This window comes from Medicago truncatula, chromosome 1 (genome assembly GCF_003473485.1).
Source record: "Medicago truncatula cultivar Jemalong A17 chromosome 1, MtrunA17r5.0-ANR, whole genome shotgun sequence".
Taxonomy (NCBI): Eukaryota; Viridiplantae; Streptophyta; class Magnoliopsida; order Fabales; family Fabaceae; genus Medicago; species Medicago truncatula.
Window position 1 is genome coordinate 41957809 of NC_053042.1, and position 15736 is coordinate 41973544.

The 15736-nt window shown below is 33.7% G+C and overlaps 1 protein-coding gene and 1 pseudogene across 1 annotated transcript; both read right to left on the reverse strand.

Moving 5' to 3' along the window:
• Positions 1–1155: 1155 nt before the first annotated feature.
• Positions 1156–3370, reverse strand: LOC11410163 (mannan endo-1,4-beta-mannosidase 4). The gene is made up of 5 exons (XM_003591240.3): positions 3038–3370; positions 2703–2897; positions 2276–2395; positions 1803–2008; positions 1156–1572 (listed from the first exon to the last, which is right to left on the reverse strand). The coding sequence occupies exons 1-5, from the start codon at positions 3359–3361 to the stop codon at positions 1209–1211; spliced, it is 1209 nt and encodes a 402-aa protein (XP_003591288.1). The 5' UTR covers positions 3362–3370; the 3' UTR covers positions 1156–1208.
• A 2871-nt stretch (positions 3371–6241) lies between these two features.
• LOC11411090 (mannan endo-1,4-beta-mannosidase 4-like) lies at positions 6242–8936 on the reverse strand (annotated as a pseudogene).
• Between the last annotated feature and the right edge of the window lie 6800 nt (positions 8937–15736).

Sequence of the window (15736 nt, forward strand, 5' to 3'; positions counted from 1 at the left end):
TATTATTCAAAAATATAAATACTCTCTCTCTCCCATATGATATGTCTTAATTATAGGGACGAATATGTAAAATTATATATTTTAAACAAATTTGTTACTCAATTTTTTTTTTAATAACCAAGATTTTTTGCTAGAATTTTCTTTAAGGGACGAACGGAGTACTTTTTTTGCTTGGTGGTTTTTAGGGTGAGAGATAGTTAATCCCTCGTCCTTCATTCTTAAGTGATGACAAACTTACTTGCCCTTTTTTCCTTATAATAGTAATTAAATTCTTACTTTTAACATCTTTTTTATCACCATAAATGGATACGACACATTTTCCATCGAACACTTAACATTTTTTTTTTTGGTACAACGAACACTTAACATTTTATCAACGTGTCTATGGTTTTCGTTTTTATACTAAATATTTCACTTAATCTAGATGCATTTCATACGGCACATTGTGTATATGTATGATATTGGATTTGTGTGTCTAAATATCATGGTTTGATAGATATGCTTGAATAATTCATCATACCTTATTCCTTAGGCAAACACGATTCACGAGGAGTAGAGATGATTCAAGAATGCATAGATAATGTTGTTAAAAATATATTATGTTAAAGGTCTTATAGTTTGATCTTTATTTCAGATTGGTCCTTAACTATTTTTTTCTCTTCAAATTAGTACTTTATCTTAAATTTAGTTTACACTGTTTGTCTTAAATGTTAAATTTGGTTTACATTGATGGTCTTATGTTTTATGCTTAACATGCATTGTCATCCTTTATGTTATATTTGATGATCATGCAGATAACAACTTTTGTTTCAAAATAAGATATGATTTATGAGCGATATTTAGAAGTTTATTCATCACGTCTCATATTAGAGATAAATTACTCATTGTTTTAGGTTCATTAAATTGAAATATTGTTCAGAATGAAGTCATTGTTGTGAAAAAAAGTCTTTGGATAAGAGAATTTAGATTTAAAGAAGTGAAGGGAGAGAAGAAAATGAACATGATTATGTGTTATGTCAATATTAAAATGTCACACATCCTATTTTTCAATGGAACTTGTTTAAAAGGTTTTAAATGTGAAAATGATCAATTTAAAAGACTGCATGCATAATCTTGCATATATTATATCATGCTCAATTTTTATGGATAGGAAAATGGCTTGGTTCCATAAATAAAAAGGAAAATGGATAGGTTGAGAATTATTTTCTTCAATTCTGCTTTCTGATACTTGACATTTTTAAAGATTGTTGTTTGATGACTTGGGAAGTTGAAAGACTATTCTCAAAAATGACTTCATAGCCATCTCCCATGTTATCCATCCCTTGAGACAGGAGTTGCCAAAAAATTCCACCTGCACATGAGCCTCCACTGATAGCACTTGTAGATATGGCATTGTATACTTTCTTAAAGTAACTGTCCCTTTTATCTATGCTATATCCAGCTGACTTTGAAGACTTTCCAAACTCTGCTATAATTATTGGCTTTCCTAAAACAGTATTTGAATCCTGAATGTGTGCTCCTATCCATTTATCAACAAATACATTTTGGGTAGTCTCTTCTGAGCCTTGTATCCTGCATCAGCCACTAATCCAATTAAAGGTTTTTTTTTTTTTTTTTTTTGTAATTACATAAATTGTAGCTAAAAAAAAATACTAATCAAATTAATTTACAAAATTAAGTTGATTCTAAATTTCGAAATCACGTTTAACCAATGTTCACAGAAAAAGTTGGTGATTTGATAAAAAAAATTAAAAGAGTGAGGTTCATAAAAATATTACTATTGATGGAAATATAGGGTTTACCATTGATCAGGGTATATATGAATGGTTGCAAAATCAATTTGAGGAATTTGATTGTTAGAGATAAAATCAGTTCCGACTTGAGCAGTATTGGGATTGAACTGCTTCTTTTGTAGCATTGTTTCACTGTAGAACCCTTCAAGCCCTATTTCCAACATATGATTGCTATCAATGGATTTGACGTAGGGAGCCATCTCACTAACCCAATTCTACAATAAATTAATCAAAAGCATGTGTCATAAACTCATAACAACTTCATTTCAATGCAATGAATGGTGGTGAGAGATGTAAATACTTAAGATTATCGAATAAACAAGAATGATTAAACATTATCAAGTAGTTTAAAGTCTAAAAATTCACTAATTAAAATGAATAAGTGAAAAATTTAGAGTTTAAACTCCGACCTCTACATACCGTAATGTCTTATTTTTTTAAGGGTATATGTAGCAAACAAAAAGGAAGGAAATTAAAAGGACCTGAATTGATTTTCCAGAGTCATTTACGTAACGGGGCTCATTCATAAGCTCCCAAGCAAAAATAGTTGGGTCATCCTTGTATAACACTCCACTAATGGTGTTCTTTCTTGTCAGCACAGCCTGTAATCAACCATGAATCAAAAGAATAATGCTACCAATCTTTTTGGGTTACATACATGAAAATACGACCGTATATAAAATTATTTTTAACAATCCAGTAAACTAAATGTGTAAAAAATAATTCCCATTGGTTTAATTTTGTTGTATTTCCACGAAAAGTAAATTGCCAGTACAAATTTATAGAACTAATTCAAGATTTACAGAATTAAAGAATTATGGTACCTTAACATGAATTTTGTATATTAACAATCGCTATATATATATTTACAGTGCTAATTCAAGATATAATTTGAAAGAATTTTGATACCTTAACATGATTTTTGTAGTATTGCTTAACAACGGGGTGTGTAAAGAAGTCATCATCGTTTTTGATATTTTGACCACGTTCTTTTGCCCACTGCACATATTTGTTCTTGCCTCCAAAATCATTCCAATTATTCACCAAGCTAAGTATAAGTTTCACTCCATATTTGCTTGCCTCTGATATCACAAAATCCAATGCCTATGTACAAATGTAAGTATTCAACGAAAATTAAATCCAGTGAGTAAAATAGAAAATGATGAAAAACATATAGTGGAATGACTACACATTTTCAAAAATTTTGTCAAAAAAATAGAGCAAGTTCTAAAAAAAAAAATTACCTTGAAAACATTTTCATCATAAGAACCAGGAGAGATTTGAAGAGCTTTATAACCTCCATCATTGAAAGCCCATGTTCTTCCTACATTTAAACCATGTTGAGAAGCTTGTTGAAAAGTGGAAGTGACCTTAGAACTTGTAGATGGATCAGATGCCATGGTTGTTAACCAATAGGAATTGAATCCATTCACATAGTGTGTCTTCCCATTGAGAATAAAATGTGTTCCTTTTCTTTGAACGAAACCAGCATCAATGTTAGCACCAACGTGTTGAATAACAGCCAAAGCCACTAGAAAATATGTCAATACCAAAATTTGAAACCCCATGCCTAAGTTCTGAATCACAATAACCAATATGTAAGTAGCTCACTCTCAATTATAAAGTCATTATATCGTGGAAGGAAAATATTCAAATTTAATTGCACAAATTAAGTCACTAATTAACTCTTTGACCACAATAATCAGTAGTTAAAACTAGAAAGGAAAACAATATATATCACTTATTAAAAACAAAAGCATAGTGTTTGCCAAACGATCTCTCTCATTAACATTTTTCTAAAATTTCCTTTATTTAAAACGGGTAAAATCTTCTCAATTTGTGGTGTTTGGTTTTATTATGAATCACCAAGAAACAATAATTTATGATCATAGACAAAAAATATTTTGCTTATCCTACAATATTAACGCAAATAAGACAGATTGCAAAGTAGTAAAAATCCAAACCGTACCCAAGGAAACAACAAAGGATGAAACTTCAACATATTACAATCAAAGCAAAAAATAGGCAACGGATGGTGCATAGTAAAAGGGAATATATATGCCGAATGAATCTTTCTTTTTTAAGTATTTTTTTTATACAGTATAAAAAAAAATATTTAAAAAAGAAAGATTCATTCAGCATATATATTCACTTTTAAGTATTTTTTTTATAGTTGAATGTTAATTTTTATTTTTTAAGTGGTGCAAATATATATGCAGATTAATGTAATTTTGTTAAGTATTTTGTAATCAGATATTTTTCATAATGAAGGATAGGACAAAACAACTTCAGTTGTCCTGTGTTTGATTTATAAAACAGTTTCAAGTACAGGATAAAATGGATGCAATGGACATGACAAAAACTCATATTTTTGTCCTTCACTAAACCACATCACAACTTTTTGTCCCAAGTACAAGTTGTCTAAAAATCCAAAATAGCATTTCGTTCCCCAAAAATTGCATAAAGCAAAATATTATTCAATGCCATAAAAATTTGTCCTGTGCTGTTCTGCCTTATGTTGTACTGTTCTGTCTTGTACTGTTATGTCCAGTACTTAATGTTTTGCAAACCAAACACGCCCAAGAGTCTTGCTAAAAATTGTACGAAACAAATGACGCAAAATAGCAAGAATATAACTTGTGGTGTTTAAAAAAATACAAAACTTATAAGTCTTGATGGAAATCATGGCCAGGTGATTGAGAAATTCAACTGCCCATATCATTTCATGTGTTTCATTTTTCAGTGTTCGTAATAAGGAGCATTATCCATAATTTTTTTTTTAAGAACTCAAAAGTAAAATATATTAAAAATCATCCTCATTACGTACAAGATGTGTTTAAAAGCAAAAAATAAAATACAAAGAGTCAAAATATTAAAGATGACAGAAGTAAGAACCACAATTACAAAGTTTTGGTGTACCTATGCACACCAAAAGTGAATATCAAAAGTAAAATCCGGTTATTTGCCTTTAGCCATCACTACAAATGAAGCTTAATACAATCCAAAAGTTGATCGTAGTTCGAGAATTTGTTGTTTAAAATTCTTAAATTACGTTCTTTCTAAATGGCCCAAACACAGGCCAATCACACAACCTGAAAGCATAAACAAAGTTTCTTTTTGAAAGCATGCGCGACAAAACATTGTTGTGTGTAAAACCTAATATATGTAGGAACAACTGTAGAAATACCGAACCAACGATGTACGAGATTCTCATCCTTGGACCAAAAACAAGCAAATGGTGGAAAACCACAAACAGAAAGTGTAAAAGCGGTTTTTGTAATTGGCGTATGTTTTGTTAAATCACCCATAAAAACCATATTTTGACTTTTATCTGGAGAATACTCAACAATAGCTTCCATTGAATGAATAATGGATCCAAATCCTAAAATAACAATCCTTTTGAATAAGCATGAGTAATATGATTCTGAATCAGTCGACACTCTCTTTCGTGAGGACCATCGTGACGAAGCTATAACATATTCACCCCCTTCGGCGAACATTGACCAACAACTTGTAGTTTCAGCAATTCCTGATGTGGTCCAGTGTGATATAGAAGTTCTGAGGGAATCATGGGTTAATATGGCTCATAATGATGAAGGTGTTAAACTAATGGAGTCAAAACTTCTTTTTTTTTTTAGGGGGAGTCAAAACTTGTTGATAATTAACCATTTCAACCGATAGTTCATAAGAAAAAGAAGAACAAGCAGAACTCGCAGGCTAAAGCTAACAAAAGGAGCTACACTACTAGGCTCAGGGTAGGTGCTCCCAAAAGTGTCCAATTAAAGCTTTGATTTTTCTCTTTTCTTTAATTTTCTTTCCTTGAGGGTTTTGACTTATGTCCCCCTCTTTTTGTACTTTTGCTTATTATATGATTAGGGTGTTACAGCACGAGACCTCTCTTCATCCCATCTTTTGCTTTAAAAAAATAAATATTTTCACTTGTAAAATCTAGACATGCTTGCACAGTTGCACCATACAACTATATTGAATAATTGTCCTCTTAGAAGAAAAGAAAAAACTATACCGAATAGTTTGATTAAAAAATGTTGGTGTATTCCACAATTTTATTAATTATTAGCATTAAGATGATTATAGAAAAGAATATGCTAACATATATCTCTACAGAACTTTTTTATAAGTTTATGGTGAAAATTTTATCTTAAAAATTGTGTATTTAAGACATTGAAACATTAAAATTCGATCCATCTGCATAACATTTAGTTTTTTTGAAGTCAACCTATAATAACAATATAATAAAAGTGTAGGTCAAGGAATAAGGCACAAGGGTGCCAAGAATAGAAACACATAGTTTAGGGCATTACACACAATCCAACACATGCACATCACTATCAGCGATGTAAACCGCCCAGCTACACTAATACACCAAATTAGAAGCTAACAAAAACTAAAACATAGCAAAACAACACCACAATGCCACTTATTAAGGACTACTTGATATTTGACATCTTCAGAGATTGTTGTCTGATGACTTCTGCGGTTGAAGGATTATTCTTAAGAACAACTTCATAACCATCTCCATAGCCATCCATTCCTTGAGACATGAGTTGCCAGAAAATTCCACCCGCGCATGAGCCTCCACTGATAGCACTTGTAGATATGGCACTATAAATTTTGTTAAAGTAACTGTCCCTTTGATCTGTGCGATATCCAGGTAACCTTGAAAACGTTCCAAACTCTTGTACAATGATTGGCTTTACTAAAATAGTATTTGCATCTTGAATATGTGCTCCTATCCATTTATCAAAAAATACACCTTTGGCGGCTTCGTCTGAGTGGCGTAACCTAAATGATCATTCCTTATCCTAATTAATATTTATTTTTTATATTACGTGAAAAAATTAGGTTATTGATGAATTTATATATGATTTAATTACCATGAATCAGGGTATAAATGAATTGTGGCAAAGTCAATCTCAGGAATTTGAGTGTTGGAGATGAAATCACTTCCGAATAGATCATAATAGGGATTGAACTACTGCTTCTTTTCCGGCATTGTTTCACCATAAAATCCTTCAAGCCCTATTTCGAGCAAATGATTGCCATCGAGGGATTTGACATAGGGCACCATCTCACTAATCCAATTCTACAATAGTTCATGCAAATTATGTGTAAAAAATTTATAATAAGTTCATGCAAATTATGTGTAAAAAATTCATAATAATTTGATTTCAACGACAATGAACGGTGAGAAATATAAATACATACTTCATGCTACGGACTACAAAATATATAGAATTTGAGTAATTTTGTTCACGATTGATATTGGTTTTCAACTTTATCCATCAGATGAGAAAATTAATTTATGTTTCCATCCTACCATTTGTTACAAGGTGTACATGTATATAAATGTACCTTCCTTAAAAAAAAAAAAGTATAAATAATGTACCTGAATCGATTTTCCAAAGTCATGTACGCGAGGTTCATTCATTAGCTCCCAAGCAAAAATTGTTGGGTCATCCTTGTATAACACTAACACCCCACTAATGGTGTTCTTTCTTGTAAGCACAACCTGCAATCAATCATCCAAAGAATAATGTTGCCAAATTTTAGGGTTAAATACATGAAAACATGACAGTATATAAAATTACTTTTAACAATCCAGTGAATTAAAAATAATTTATACATTAGCTTATTGTAAATAAATTAAAATTATACCTTTGTTAAGCAAAAGATGATGCAAAGAACACCAACAAGATTCATATAGAAATTAAAGAGGAGCAAAAATTAAAATTAATTTATACAGTGGCTTATTGTATAAAAATCCCATTGGTATAATTTTGTTGTATTTCCAGGAAAAGTAAATAGCCAATACAAATTTATAAAACTAATTCAAGATGTATAGAATTAAAGAATTATGGTACTTTAACATGATTTTTGTAGTATTGCTTAACAAGAGGGTGTGTAAAGAAGTCGTCGTCATTTTTTATGTTATGACCGTGTTCTCTTGCCCATTGAACATATTTGTTTTTGCCTCCAAAATTATTCCAATTATTGGCTAAGCTTAGTATCAATTTCACTCCATATTTGCTTGCCTCTGATATCACAAAATCTAATCCCTGCATATATGGAGTAAATATGTGGAATGAGAACACATTTTCAAGATTAATTAAATTATCCAAAAAAAAAAAAAGGAAGAAAAAGAAATCAAAGTAGAAGTAAATATGTTCACTGTTGTTTTGTATTAATTTATCTAAAAACAAAAAGAGAAGAAAAGAAAAAATCAAATGACAACACATTTTCTTTTGATTTCAATGTTTGAACTTCATAATTAAAAACAAAACTAATATTACTTAGACTAAACTTGCATAAGATGCGCCTGACCTACAAACAAATCGGAAAAACTCAAACACACGGATGTCATAAATAGGCGGAACACCATAACAAACAAAGTCAAAGAGATCCTAAAAGGCCCCATAAGTTCATAGACATTCGAGACTGTTTCTTTTTCCACCGTATGAGTTTCTCACTGCGCCCTATGCAGTTTGGATTTTAGAATCCGAACAACATAAAAACCTTCAATAACACGGTGAAATATTTCGAATTTTAGAATCTGAATAGGACGCGCGAGAACGTCACAGGATGTGAAAAGTAATGGCTGACATCCGAAATCATCCATCAAAACTGGGTCTATAAACAGCCTGCAGAAACCACTCCCAAAAACTGGAAATTTTACCCTATACCCCTAAATTTATACCCTCACCCTTACAATTTACATGAATTGCCTATTTTAAATTTGTACAACCATAAAAAGATTATTCTTTTGTCAACAAAAAAGAAGAAGAAAGAAATTACCTGAAAAACAGTTTCATCATAAAAACCAGGAGAAATTTGAAGGGCTTTATAGCCTCCATCATTGAAAGCCCATGTTCTTCCTACATTTAAACCATGTTGTGAAGCTTGTTGAAATGCAGATGTAACTTTGGGTCTTGTAGATAGGTCAGCTGCCATAATCATCAACCAGTGGGAATTGAATCCATTCACATAGTGTGTCTTCCCATTCATAAGAAAATGGATTCCTTTTCTTTGAACGAAACCAACACCAACGTTAACTTTTTGGGTGTTCCCATGTTGAATAACAGCCAGAGTCACAAGGAAAGTCCATACCAAAATTTGAAACCCCATGCCTAAGTTCTATATCACTATGTAAAAAAATTCTCAACAACCAAAATATGTGTTTTTTGAATTGATAAACAATGTTCGTAACTCTAACTCTCAAGTCTCGGTTATAAATGTACAAAGTTAATTTCACCAGCTAATACCCACAAAATTAGTAACAAGCTAGTATTACATAATACGTCTTCTAATAAGTATTTCAATGACTTTTTTTGATAACTTTCTTTTTGCATGCAATGCAAGTTAGGTTATAATGAGTAACTTGTGATTCACGGCAGTCACACAGTCAAATAAATATGTGTCATCCGATCTATTCTAAGGCTGGGATCGATCATCATAAGGACAAAAGCACGGGATAGTAAAAAGTGAAAAGACACTTTCATAGTTGGTTCCTATGCTTCTGCATAAATCTATTATTTTGTTCTAAGGAAGATACACTCATGTTCTCTGGTCAATTCATTTGCCCATTCATACCAACACTATTGAATTCCAGTTCATGTCAATTTACTCGATTTCATATTCTGATTCATCTCATGCCAACACTATTGTTGCCTCAACCGCAACACACCACACCGCTACATTTACCGTTTTCCATTCGAATAACAATGAACCATCTGAGTTAAACCAAGGGTCTTTTTGCCGATGTCTTGAATAATTGTGAAATTGAGTAAACTCATCACCAGTGGAACCTATGAACCTATCTGAATCAAGAAGACGGTAAAAAAAAAATTGGCCAATTTCATTCAAGAGAGAAAGATGGAAGTTAAAAATGGTGCTTTTCAGTTTTTATTTATCAACGAATCATTTTGGTGTGGTGTGTTGAGAAGAAAATTAAATAAGTAGATCTGAACCGTATAATAGATCAACGGTTGAGCTTTAGTTGACTTTATGACTGTAATATTTAATTGACTGTCGTGAATCACATCCCCTATTGTAGGCTTTAGGTTGAGGTTGTTTGAATTTTTTAAAAAATTATTTAATTTACGATGAAAATAGTGATCAACTTGGATTTTTGTTTTGCAGTGTATTTTTGTATATAAGTTTATTTATATCTATTTTAAAAGACTTCAAATGGGTATTTAAACAGTCAATTAATATTCCAAAAAAAAAAAAAAAAGTCAATTAATAAAGTTTTTTTGTCTTTCTTTAAACATTCCTTTCATTGTTCAAGGGGTTTTGCGACATCCAAATGACTTCGTGAGAGAAATTTAAACTTGATATCCTTACATAACATGCTAGCTAATCACCATATTTACCTATAAAAACAAATGCAATGGTCACACATTGTTAGTCAAACACAACAATTGTCCACGATAATATATAAACAAGGGTAGTTGATTTTTTTATTTTATTTAGGGGAGCAGTGCGAAATGTTTTTTCTTTGACAAAAAGTTAAATGTTTTCTTTAGATTGACGAAATGATAAAGTCATTGTAAACTCAAATACATAAATGAAGATGTCGCCATATCGGAGTTTGAATTCCAATAATAACGTCTAACGTAGTAATTTCAACATTTTCTCAATTGAGATAGGACATGTGAACTAAAACGCAAAATGTTAAATACGCAATGTTACGATTCAAGGATTAACACAAAAAAATAACGGCAAATTTCATATACTTTAAAATTTCTTACTACAATTATATAATATAAACTAATTTTTTTTGTTACAATTAGAGACTAAATTTTAAAACCAAAGGAATACAGATACAACTAGGCATGTCAATAGGGCGGGATGGGGACGGGTTTTACATTCCCCGTTCCCATATCTTCTTAGAGGTTTCATGCTCATTTAAACTCATTTCATGCACTTTGAGTGAGCTAACAAGATCTTCAACACTTAAAGTATTTAGATCCTTAGCTTCCTCAATAGCAGTTACTTTGGGTCTCCATCTTGAAGGTAGGCTTCTCAAAATCTTACTAACATGATCAGAAGAAACATAGCTTTTCTTCAGTATTTGCAATCCAGAAACTAAAGTTTGAAATCTTGAGTACATTTCTTCTATACTCTCATCATCCTTCATTCTGAAAAGTTCATACTGATGAACTAGCATCAAAGCTTTAGCCTCTTTTACTTTCTTGCTGCCTTCAAAGTTTGCACAAAGAGAAGCAAACATAGCTTTCGCAGTAGATTTGTCACTCATTTTCATGTATTCGGTGCGAGGTATAGAAGCCACAATGATTCCTCTTATCTTGTGGTGTTTCTTATAAAGCTTCTTCTGAGCAGGAGTATGTATTCTTCTGTCTATAGCAGCTCCTTCTTCATCCAAATCCAGATCATCAACTCCATCTTCCAGTATATCCCATAGCTCTTCATCCAATCCCATGATAAAGCTGTACATATTAGTTTTCCACCATGAAAACTCTTCTGGATCTCCATTAAACTTTGGAGCTTTTCCAGAGTCTGTTTTCTTGTCAGCAGTATCATAGTCATGCTTGACACTTGTGTATTTTGTAGTAGTTGATTCCTCATCTCCAGACATGTTTTTCTAATAGATCTTGAACTGTAACACGGTTAAGTGCTGTGATAACAGAGCAAGCTCTGATACCAATTGAAGGTGAAAAACACAAGAAGGGGGGGGTTGAATTGTGTTTTCTTTTTCTCTTAAAAAATACTTCTTCTGATAAAACTTCAGAAGCAGTTTGATTGCTTCTGATGAAATGATCAGAGTCAGATTGCAGCGGAAAAGAACAGAGCAGAGAAAAGAAAGACAAAGACACAAGCAGTTATCCTGGTTCCTTCCACAACACGGAAGTAGTCCAGTCCCCCTTGCACTTCCAAGGAGATTTCACTATAATCACAAAGATTACAACTGCTCAATACTTTCTAAGTATGAGACTTCACAAAACTATGCTCAAGCACACACGCAAGAGTCTTCCAATGCTCAAGCACTAAGCAAGAGACTTCTAATGCTCAAGCACGCAGGCAAGAGACTTCTAATCAAACAAAAATACAGAGAATTGAGTTTGAATTGAACACTTGATATACAATCAGTGGTGTTCACAATACAATACAGAAAAGACTCTAGACTTTGAATTTCTAAGATGTATCAAATCAGTGCAGAAATTCAGTGTGCTTTGTAGAATCAAATTGACAGAGTTTTGGCGCTTTTAAACTTATGTATTTTTCTATCAAATCTTCAAGTCTTCACTCCTTTATATAGAGGCGTGAAAGAGACGTTGAGATAATCAGCACGTCTAAAGAGTCGTTTGAAATCCTTTGATTATCCACCAGTGATCCTTTGCCTGATTTGGGTGTAGTCCTTTGAAGGATCAACTTCAAATTCATTCCCATCTTGAGTTGTACAAATTCTGCAGGCATGGCTGTTGTTTTGTCTTGTAGCGTAGACAGAAAACAGAGTAGTGGAGGTAGTGGTTGTACACTTGTACTTTGTCAACTCTATTAATGAGAGACAGGTGCTCAGTGCTTTCCATATATCCGTTGATACCTCCCTTTCAGTTCTTCGTTCTTCTTTGATAAGACTGAATTGAGAATCAGCAACTTTGAATCTTCAGTTGGATTAAAGGATCAAATGTAGCTTCTGGTGAAAATATTGCTTCTGATGAAAACTTTTGCTTCTGATGACTTTCTGCTTCTGATGACGTCATCTCTTCAGGAGCAGTTTAGCTTCAGGAGCAGTTTTCTTCAGATGCTCAGAATTTCTTTTTCTTTCCATTGTTCTTCCAAGACCTATTGAAATAACTTGAGTAGCCTTTGGTCCTGTACACTTGAACAATTATTAGTAATAACCAATTGACAATTTTTAATACCTTGTTATCATCAAAACTTAATAAGGTTCATTGTGAAACACATTTTGTTCCAACAATCTCCCCCTTTTTGATGATGACAAACAATAGTATTTAAAATGTTCAATTGTTGTTGATCTAATTAATAAGTTGACTACTGGGACAGAGGTTTGTAAGCTCCCCCTGAGTCTAATAGTTCTTTAAGGTGAGGTTTGTAAGCTCCCCCTAAGTTCTATTCTTATTAATTAAATTTCAATAAAATACTCATAAAAATCAAATCAGAGGTATTTAAAAGAAATTTAGAGGTTGTTATAGCAGGGCTCAGTGCCTTAACAAATACTATACATTTACTCCCCCTTTTGTCATCAACAAAAAGAATAGAAACAAAAGAAAGAGTATCAGAGCCAAAACAAAACAAAAGAATAAACATATAATCTTTCAGAGCAAGCAGCATTGAAAACAGTAAATATCATCAGAGTTAAAGCTTGTAAAACATATTGAAGGTGAAAAAGCACAAGATTCAGAAACAATGATAATATATATAGAAAGAAAGATTAAGATACAAAGACACAGCTACTAAGAACAAAAGTAAAAAACAAGCTAGAGTTGGGTGTGCAACTAAGGTTGGGCTTGCTTATACAACTGTTCTAAGAGATACTTGATCTGATCATCCTTCTTTTGAAGTAGCTCATCCTTTTCTCTCATTCTTCTTTTATATCCAGCCTGAATTCTAGCAGCCCTAGTGATGTACTCTTCTTCTGGATAGAAAGGAGTGATGTCCAGCAGAGGCACAAAATTCAGCTCTTTCTCCTTAGCTGCTTCATGCATATCATCCAAAAGCTTCTTCAGCATAGCAGAGTGAGATGACACACATTTAGTTCTAAGCTGATCCAGCAGCTCATCAAAGCTTTTCTGTAGATCCATCCACTGATCATAATAGTGAATAGGAGGTACAGGAACTGTTCTGCGAAGAATCAGTGCCTGAATCTCATCACTAAGTCTAATCAGCTGTTCCTCTATATACTCAGACTCTAGGATATGGTCAGGGATGGGTGAAGGTTCAGTTTGAGTTGTATTTGATGTGGAAGGTTTGTCAGGGGTTAAGTCTATTATAGTGGGTGAATCTGGTTGTTGTTGTTGTTCTGTTGTTTGGTCAGAAGGTATATGTTGGTCAGAAGTTGTTTGGTCAGGAGCAACTTGTTCAGAGGCAGTTTGCTCCTGAACAGTTTGCTCAGGGATGGTTTGGGTTTCTGTTTGGGTTTCCAAGACAGTCTTTTCAGGAACTGTCTTAGAGGCCTTAGTGGGTGTTGGTTGCATTTCACCACCTAGATGTTTTTCTAAGTTGTGAAGGGTTGAGGATTCTTGGTGTTGGGGAGTTTCTGAAGTAGTTGCATCTGAAGCTACTTCAGAGGCTTTTTGTGTGGTTGAGTTATGTGGTGAGTTTGTTGTAGGTTCAGGGTTGGGTTGAGGTTGTTGTACACTAACAGGTTCAGGATTATCTGGAAAGAGTGGATGAGTAGGAGGCAAATTGAATTTCTCACAAAGTTTAATTCTATTCTTAGAAAATTCTATTTGAGTTTGCTCCCAGTCAAGTGTTCCTAAATCTGTTAGTTTGGTAGGTTTGGTTTTTAGAAGCTTGTCTATGTGTTGGCTAAGGGGTTGGTCATCTGATTCTGTTGATGATGAAGAGGGTGAAGAGGGTAGAGAAGGAATCTGAGTATTAGTTGGAGCGTTAGATGGATTACCTGAAGACTGAGCTTCTGGATGAACTGCTTCTGGAGCTTCTGAAGCTGGTTCTGATGAAGTTGCTCCTGAAGCTTGCTTATTCTTCAAGGCTTGAGAAAGCAGAGTTGCTCCATACTTAACAGTTTCTAACTCCGATGCTAAAGCAGCAATGTCAGGAGTAGGCACATACCCTGCAGCCTTGAGACGTTCATCCCTTTCTTCTTCATACAAAATCTTCATCCTTTTCTTCTCTGCTATCTTGGATGCAGCAACCTCCCTAGTATACTGCTTCATTTCTTCAGTCATTTCGAAGCTGGGCATGACTATGGGCTCAGAAGTTGCAGTCCTTTTTGCTTTCTTAGGGCTTGAGTCTTCATCCCAGTTCTCTTCCAGTTCTTCCAACATTTGTGCCCTTCTTCCTTCAGCTGTCTTCAGATTTCTTGTTAAATTAGACCTCTTCCTTTTGATGGTCTGAAGAGCAGCTTCTCTTTTATTTTTGGGACTTGGAGGCTTTTCAGAAGCAGCTTGATCAGAAGCAGCTTGTTCAGAACCAGCTTGTTCAGAAGCAGGCTGTTCTGCTGTTTCTTGAGTACTCCTTGTCCTTTTTCTGATAAGAGGGACATCATCCAAATCCTCCACTTCCTCAAGAATGGTGGACATAGCAGATTTTTCCTTCTTAGCTTTCTTATGCTTCTGAGCACCCACCTCAGTAGCATCTTCAGCAAGGTATTCTTCCTTGGTGATCTGCTTCTTTTTAGATTTTCTGCCTTTGGCCACAGGCAGATCACCACCATACATTTCTTCTGGGATATCTTTCAGGCTGATTTTCTTGTTGTAGCTCTTGTAGTAGTCTAAGATGTAGGCCCTCTGCACATCCAGGGGATCTTTCTTGCAGATGGGGATGTGATGAGTGACTAGATCAGATATGACATCAGATTCATGCATATCTGTATCTAGTTTGCTGCATGTTGAAATCAGCCTCATCTTGACTAAGGTTGCCCCATTGATTATTTTTCCTGTGACTGCTCCCAGCTTCTGATTATCATAAATACCCACGTCTTTCAGGGCACTTAGGAGTCCTCCTTCTTGAAAGATTATGGAGAGCAGCCTTCCATAGGGAACAAACTTCCTGTTCTCCATCTGGCTCTTCTTGAGTTCCTTGATCATGTATTTAAACATATACTTGGGAACGTTCATTGTTGTTTCCTGAGAGATGGTGTGATGCAGAAAGACTTTGTGACCAAGTGAAGGTTGATCATTTCCTCCACCTTTGGGAAAAATGTTTTCATTTTGGATCTTCAGCAGCATTTTCTTTTCCATGCTTAAGGTGCTGTAAGG

Excerpts from the sequence above, each read along its gene's own strand:
- LOC11410163 (XM_003591240.3), bottom strand. The coding sequence starts at position 3,361 with ATGGGGTTTCAAATTTTGGTATTGACATATTTTCTAGTGGCTTTGGCT. Across the intron at positions 2,009-2,275 it reads ACTCTGGAAAATCAATTCAG|AATTGGGTTAGTGAGATGGC; the intron begins GTCCTTTTAATT and ends AATTTATTGTAG. Across the intron at positions 1,573-1,802 it reads CATATATACCCTGATCAATG|GATACAAGGCTCAGAAGAGA; the intron begins GTAAACCCTATA and ends TGGCTGATGCAG.